The following is an 8123-nucleotide window of genomic DNA, read 5'->3' as shown; positions in this document are numbered from 1 at the left end:
ACGAAAGTTTGGCGGCTTTTCATGGCATTTGCTGTCACGTATCATATCCCGCACAGTGTCATATAGAGGAATGATAATGCAGCAAGAAAACGTACACCTTAACGTGAAAGATCCATGTAAGAGGAGTTTAAAATTTGTATTGTCAGAAATTTTGTGCCCAGCTCCCAGATAAGAAGGAATGGAATATTCCTCATAGAGCTCCTGATATGTCGTGTAGGGGCCAAAGAATGAGATTATGAAGCTGTCTTTGATTATAGTTGAATATTAACTCTATGACGGAGCTCTAATCACGTCCATGCACCAAGATTGTGCTTGCTAAAACAACATGGCAATTCAGCTACAGTATTTACATATAGTTCTGTAGGTGCATATAGAGCACGGCTTTATGAGCTCTTTTTGTAGTTTATGTTGGAATGTAACTTGCTGTCGCTACCGATTTCAGTCATTTCTCTGTTGACTGGCCATCGCTGTAAGATACCTCCTGTATGTTCTGCATAATTCTTATTTAGCCCTGTGGCTCCGACTTTCAATGCCCCAGGAACATGGTATCCTGTTTGTTGGAAACCACCAGCATGGAGCCCAGCAATCCCACCGCCAACGTGTCCTTGTCTCAAATTGATAGCATTGAGCCCATGACCATGTGCGACATCATACCTATAGTCACCTCCAAGTCTTGTGACACCCCTCTTAATGTTTCCATGGCTTCCATCTAGGCCACTTCTGACTCCGCCTAACCTACCCCCCAAGTTTAGCGTTCCTGTCTTCACGCCACCATATGCTGCACCTATGCCCACGCCCAGCACTCCACCATAACCTCCAATGCCACTACCAACGTCTCCTATTCCTGCGTTGCTGCCGCCAAACCCACCAGCAAAACCCTCTCCAATTCTGGTCCTATGGCCTCCGTATCCGTCGCCTATATTTCCAATTGCTTCCTTAAATCCACGAAGTCCCCCACCTAGGCCATTCCCAAGCCCCAGTTCATTTCTTCGGAAACCGACATCGACGCTCTGGAAGCCCCTGTTACCACTATTGAGTCCCCCACCAAGACCACCAACCAGCCCGACACCGTGACCGCCGATTCCAACACCAACGTTACCAATTCCAGATTTGATTACACCAAAGCTGTTATGAAGACCACCATCTAAACTTATCCCGTTACCATGAAATCCATCTCCAATACTCGCCACTGGGCTCTTTATGCCACCAATCCCGCTGCCTAAACCACCTCCCAGACCAGCTCCATGGCCACCAAATCCACCAGGAAAATTTCCAGCAGCACCGAAACCTCTGCTTACTCCGCCCAGGACACCAGGAAAACCTCCCCCAAACACATCTCCGTGCACCCCACCTGTCTCACCAAACCCCCCTACAAGACTACAACCTAACCCTCTCCCGAGTTTCCCAGCGCCTCCCTGAATACCACCAAAGCCTGTATGAGCGCCATAAGCATCAGAGCCTCCGAGGAAAAAAGTTTGCCCAAATGCCTCTCCCAGACCACCAAATCCTCCTCCTATGTCACCACCATGGCTATTGTAGGGACCCCCATTCCAACTTCCCCGTATTCCTGAACTGCAAGCACCGGAGGCACTACCAAATGTCCCATGTCCGACTCCTATTCCTCCGCTGAGGGCTTCAATGGCGCCGTGACCTATACCATTTCCTCCGAGACCACCTCCGATTCCACGGATAAGATGTCCATTTGGTCCGATGAAGCCAAGCCCACCAGCGTAGCCTTGTCCCATGCCGTAACCACTGCCGATGCGTTGCGCTATGCCTTGTCGACCACCGACCTTTCTGTATACGTTGCCGCGTGTGTAACCGAGGCCAAGGCCTCCTCCTAATCCACCGATGCCGCCGTATCCTATTCCAGAGCCAGTGCCGTAACTTCGTGTATGGCCAGCTGTGGCAATTCCAGCGATAGCCAGAAAAACAGCAGCACAAACACACTGTAACGAAATACGCAGAATGATTCCATGGCGATGGTACAATAAATACAATTTCTAATGTTCAAAAGGACGAAAAACAAAGTCACGCGCAATGGAACGTGTGGACACACAATCTGTGTATAGCAGTTACTGAGAAACGCTCGTTCATTAATATTTCGCAAACGCTCGTTCTGATTTTAATATTTAGGAAAAAAAATGTGTAAAGAGAATGTCACGTAAGTACATACGCACAAAAATGCCCTTCAGGAAACGTTTTGCTTTTCGACAGAATAGGTTCTACGATGTAAACGACCATGTGATTTTAAAACACTGCTTGATAGTACGCTTCCGGTCATGCAGTCTTATCTCATCAGATGCTACCCAGAAAACAGTAAAAGCCGTTGAGAAACATACCATTCTCCACATGGCTATCCGGTGTGCCAGCGTACCTGTTTGTACACAGGTCTGTCGGGTCCGTTGATCTCCCGTGATGTGAAGCCATAACATGGCCGACGCGTTATATATATGCACGCAATAGATTTGTGTGCTCCAGAGCGGATTCCTTCCTGTCTTGCTCAACCAAAAATACGTATTGCTTTACTTTGCGGTAAGCTCTAAGCAGCGCTAGTGGAAAAGATTGGTTAGCATCATGGCGGAACCGATCGCAGCCAGCACCCGTATCACACTTCACATACCCTTCGGACCGGGGGCGAAATTTCTGTATAGTTTTCACTTCATTACGCGCAGTGATAAGTGATCGTGCAAAATCTTTGTAGATCACTGTGTCTCAAAGCTGATGACTAATTTTCTAGAACTGCGCTCTTTAAGATGGTGGTGGCTATTTCGAGAAGCAATGAAGAAAAATAAACAACCATTATGCACCACCGTTACTCAAACACATCCAGGGAAAGCGCGGCGAACACAACAATGGTGGAGAGTATAAAAAGTAACCGTGGCAAAGTGACAGTAGAGTGTTGAGGCTGAAAGTTTGTCCCCCATTTGTACGAAGATACTTTGCTCCTGTACCGCTTTGTGGATCCTCCATCGCCAACATAAGCAAAGACAACGTATGAGGTGCCCACAAACAAAGCGCACAAGCAAGCAAGCCTTGTGCTCGCACACGCATACACACAAAAGATCGCTATACTAACCATGAGCGGATAAAAATATTAGAAAGTAAAGTGGTCAGTGAATGAAGTGACAACTCATCCTGACCCTGTCTTGTCACCATATTGGCTACGCGCCGCCCATATAGATGAGCAACGGCAGCAGGAATACACACATCAAGTTCCATGCTCACAACACTGAGGTATAAAGCGCCAAAAACCATGCAAACATTATCTAAACACTATTGAGCGGTATCCTACAAGACGCATTACAAAGAATCACTAACAAACTTCCGGTCACAGCTTCCATGCGGAAATGTCGCTTACCTGAGAAAAAACGCAGGAATTCGTGTCGACTGAGGCTTCTTATTTATGTTTTGGTATGGTGTTCCTGAGGCATTTATCACTTTAGCTTTCTTCTTATTGCTTTCTTAGATGGATTCGCAGAGCTGACGAAGACCACGCCAGAGGAGTGGTTCGCCTCTGGCTATATCCCATGGAGATTCCATCGCCTGAGCTATTAGGCGATTTTATCAGGCGCTATAGTACATTGGCCCACGTTGGTCGTACTGAATATATCATCCTTCAAAACAGCATCAACGACACGTATATGATCACGCGGGGTGCCTCACCGCTGAAGTGCGGTACTCAGCCCCATTGCGTGTGAGATTAGATAGGTAATGTGGGAATGAAGTGGAAACGAGTGAAGTAGTGTGGTAAGCAGTTTTGCAAGCAGTAGCATAATAACGTGGTAAGCAGTTTGGAACGAAAAACAAACAGGCTTCTTGCAAAGACGAAGTAAAAAAAGATGGACTTGTTGGCGTTCGGCAATAAACATGCGAAACACGAATTCACAGGACCTGTCCTAACTATCAACCGCTTATTGCACCCTCACGCAGCAACAAAAAACACTTGCTTGGAACGACCTTTCAATAAGGCGGAGTGTGAGGCGGTTGATAGTTGCAACAGACCCTGTTGATTATTGTTTGGTTGCTGTCTCCATATGATGGAGGCTTATTAATGAAGCACGACCTAATGAGTGGTCAGCGTCAATTAGGAACTCATCAGATTACAACTCAGAAGCGATATAATTGAATACAGTGATTAAACCAATTACAGTGCCTTTCTCCGCGTGGATTACCAATTATCCTTCTTCGGAAGCAGAATTGGCCTTGTTATGAAAGAGTTTGATGTAAGTGCGACACGTACATAGGTCTCGTACACCAGAGGTCTCGTCACGATGCCATTGTGCTTCCTACCGGGAGTTATTTTGTGAACTGAAGCGCAGAAGCTGGGCAGCACTTATCCTGTCCTGCGGAGCGTGCCGGCTTTGGTTTACCTTAGCCGCTGGACCAATTCTCGTTGTTCGTCACAAGAGAGAGCCTTTTTCATTTGACCGTCAGCAACAGACGTGTTCCTTAGCTTTTGGCGCGAAATATTACAACCTCCATGTGGGACATGGTTTTCTAAGCTGAGGTTTCCCATCAAATCCGTGTGCTATTCGCCTAAACTAACTCCGCGTGGAACTATTGGTTGTAACAATATCATCAATGAGATGATCGATATAATCTAAACTCATGCATGGTGAGCGTCAGGATCACCACCCTCACCTTCGCAGACCCATAATCTCCATCAGTGGCGTAGCCAGAAAAAATATTTCGGGAGGGGTTCTATGGGGAGATTACATAGAGGAGGAGGATTTCTCCCTCGTTTTCTCTCCCAAATGCACTACCAAAGGTACGACTCCCCCTTCCGTCAAGACTGCTGATCTCCACCGTGGCAGAAATGCTTAAAAGCGACGCGTGCCACGCATGGCGAGGAATTCGTTGGGCCATTATTCACCGAAAGCCCTAAAAACCTTTGTCTCGCAATTGTTAAATTTCGCCTGGGGACGTCAGCAGGGCCACCGCATTTACCCATCACCGACCATCAACGACCAGCGGGGCCACATCGTCTTCTCGTTAATGCCCCCGGCCACATCCCGCCCGCCAACGCTCTGCCCCCCCCCCCCCCCTCAAAGGTCTCTTCACCTTTCTCGACACCATAGGACTTCGATCGTTATTGTTAAGGGGCTCATTATTTCAACCCCGCATCACCACCAGCAATGGGGTAGAGTATCGCCTCTGGCGATGAAACTCTCCATTCATCAACTCATAATAAAGTTGTTGTTGTTACTTTTATTTCATTTATTTATTTATTTATCAATCGGAAAATAGTTACGAACACTTTCCGCACAGACTCTGTTTGATCCTCGCACGCTTATACCAAGAGTCATGATAGGTTTATCATTACGCACCACATGCACATTTCTAATACGTCATAATACGTTTCATTGATAATATTAACATTAACCGTGCATTTAATAAAGCTGCTAAGAAGCTTTGCGCGCATTTTAAACTCGTTTGTGCTCGTTGAAGGTTCCGTCTATAACTAATTCGTAACTATCTTCCGTCGCCCTAAGAGTTCGCAACCTTGAATAAACTCTTAAGGTGACGTTGCCCCTCCGTTCTCTGGCTTTATCGACTACTACTTTTATTTCACTTTTGAAATATATTATATCCCCTGCATTATGCGTACAGTCGTCTGCCCCCACCCCAGCTGTAATGTATATTAAAAGAAAGTACTTGGCTTAGAAACAGCACTATTGGACTTGTAATCAGGGCGTAAATATGCTAGTTTTGTTGGAGTTGGAGTTGGACGGACTAAAAATAATACGGAGAGGTTGAACTTGTCACATGACAAGTTCTGCTACTCAGAGAAAACAAAAAACAAAACAAAACAAAACAAAAAAGAGAGAGAGAGACTAGGCTAGGCTGTACGGCGCACTGTTCACGGGCACATGACCGTCAGAGGATCGCGCCACACAGGAACCAGGGCGTCACGTACAGATGAATTAGTACTGAACATCAAGAGGACAACTTGAGATGAAGCCTACGAGAGCCTTGAATGCGGCGTCTCTCTGGTTGGCACGTTTTGTATTTTGATGTCTCTTAGGAATTTTATGAGTTTCGTAAGGGCATTGGTTAATTGGTGAACAACTACGCTGGGAGCATTTTCAAGAAACTGAATGTGAATGTGACGGTGAATGTGTGATGTGTCCTGTGTGTGCCCCCGGTGATTCCGCCACTAACTTGGGCGCAGCTCTTGAACTTTTGACCTACATGTTGAACTCAATTATCATCTCTGTTCGTCTCTGGACATCATCCTTTTGCGTTTTCATCATCTCATCATCAGATTGAACTTTCTGTATTAAGTGTACTGGGGTAGCCAGTTTGACTTCGTCGAAACTTACATCCCCATTTTTTTCTTTACTCACATCACATCAAGAAACTGAGACACTCCAAAATACGCAGCCTCGTCTGCTTTCTCCAGGAATCTGGCCTCGGTCAAAGGCTATGAGTACTGCTCGGACTTCTCATCAACTCTGGCAGTGACTGCCCTAGATCGTAACTTTCGGCCGTCATGATTCCTTCATCTGTTATCACATCACCTCATCTCATCCTGGCTACAGTCGTGACGCAGCCCACATTCGTGAGGCCAACAACGGCAAGTCGGTTTTCGTCACCTCCACCACCACCACCACCACCACCACCACCACCAAGAAACTGAGGCTCATATCAACCGCTACAGGGCGACAGGTATGATGTACACCCGTCGAAATAGCTCCCACAAGAGATTTTAGATATTTGCCGCAATCACACTGTGTAACGTGAGCGTGAGTTCGATCGGAATGATTTCTCGTATAATTTCATCTAAAACGCCGGAGCTTCTATGCCAAATTAATCAGTTTATTTGAAGGTTGTTCATCATAAAATCATTATACACTATTTTACAACTGCAAGTGAAGCGCAGCGATTATTTAAATTCGGTACACCTATAGCCAAATTAACGCGCAATTACTGGCTGTTCGTTCGTTTCGCTATACGGTGGCAGTCGGCGAATTCAACAGCCTCGGCTTCTGCTACCGTGCGCCTTTTTTTTGGGGGGGGTGGGGGGGGGGGGGTCATTTATCAACTCACGATTCATTATAGCCAAGAACCTCAAGTACGGTCGTGACCGTATGGACAAAGCGATATTTTGTTTTGTTTTTTTACTGCATCGTGTTCGAATTCGCATTTCCTCCCAGAAATTGAGCGGGCGTATTCGTCGTGATCAGCCACGAACTCGTTAGACAAATAATTGGCTTTTACCGGTCACTGTTCTGCGCACGGCGCGCCCGTTAACGCCACAGTAAGCTTTTGTTCCATTTTCGACCTTCGTTCCAGCTCGGTGGCGTTTATTAAGCTTTTCTGCGAGGTGACCCGTCAGCTTCTTAGCGATGTACGTTGAGTAATTACGGTTGTTCGCGTGCTTGATATCGCCGTCGTGAGGACCCGTTCCCACGTTTTCTTAATAGGTTGTAAAACTGACATTGCCACTTGCACTACTCTTCTTGTATATACCTTTCTTGTGTACTCCTTTCTTCGCAGATGCTATTGCAATTGGAGGCACAATTGGAAGGGCTACTACGACATAATTCCTGTCCATAATGCACTGAATGTAAAATTGATGAACATGGAGGGACTTTTTTTCCTCTCGCGTTCTTCTACATGTGATGCATTTTTGCAGAAACAGAGAGTACTTTCCCACTATACCTAGCAACTTTTATGCGGTGCCACAATACACACCCATACAATCCACGCGACAGTGTCATGATCTCGCTCACATAATGTAGACGTGGGAGTTCACTCTGCAAACTTGCCAGACATAATCATCGTTGCCTAATACCCTGCTGAAACAGAAGTTGCTGCGCGTGGCCATTAACCTCTGCATTATGCTTTGTCACCTCAATGCAACGGCATGATTGGTTATCCACAGTCTCAGTTGTCCTCTGAAGCTGAATTGAGAGGGGTAAAGTGGACCACAACCCCGGCACGTTTCCTTCAGCTGTTACGTTCACACTTCTTGGTTGTTTGCTTCCATAGTGTAGGTTCTCCGCTGTAGAAATGTTGAGACCGCAGAAGATAAAGAAATACTTACTTGGCTCATTGTTTGCATCAGAATGTGCTTCTCCTTTCTGCATTGTCGTCTCATCGATCAGCTCGACCAT

At 46.3% G+C, this 8123-nt stretch overlaps 1 protein-coding gene across 1 annotated transcript; it reads right to left on the bottom strand.

Annotated features, from left to right (window-relative positions):
- LOC135384940 (uncharacterized) lies at nt 1-8123 on the bottom strand. The gene is made up of 3 exons (XM_064614121.1): nt 8054-8123; nt 3362-3396; nt 1-1949 (listed from the first exon to the last, which is right to left on the bottom strand). The coding sequence occupies exons 1-3, from the start codon at nt 8121-8123 to the stop codon at nt 384-386; spliced, it is 1671 nt and encodes a 556-aa protein (XP_064470191.1). The 3' UTR covers nt 1-383.

Source organism: Ornithodoros turicata, chromosome 2, assembly GCF_037126465.1.
Source record: "Ornithodoros turicata isolate Travis chromosome 2, ASM3712646v1, whole genome shotgun sequence".
In the NCBI taxonomy this organism is placed as follows: domain Eukaryota; kingdom Metazoa; phylum Arthropoda; class Arachnida; order Ixodida; family Argasidae; genus Ornithodoros; species Ornithodoros turicata.
The sequence above is the reverse complement of the archived record's forward strand: the minus strand, read 5'-3'. Positions and strand labels throughout refer to the sequence as shown.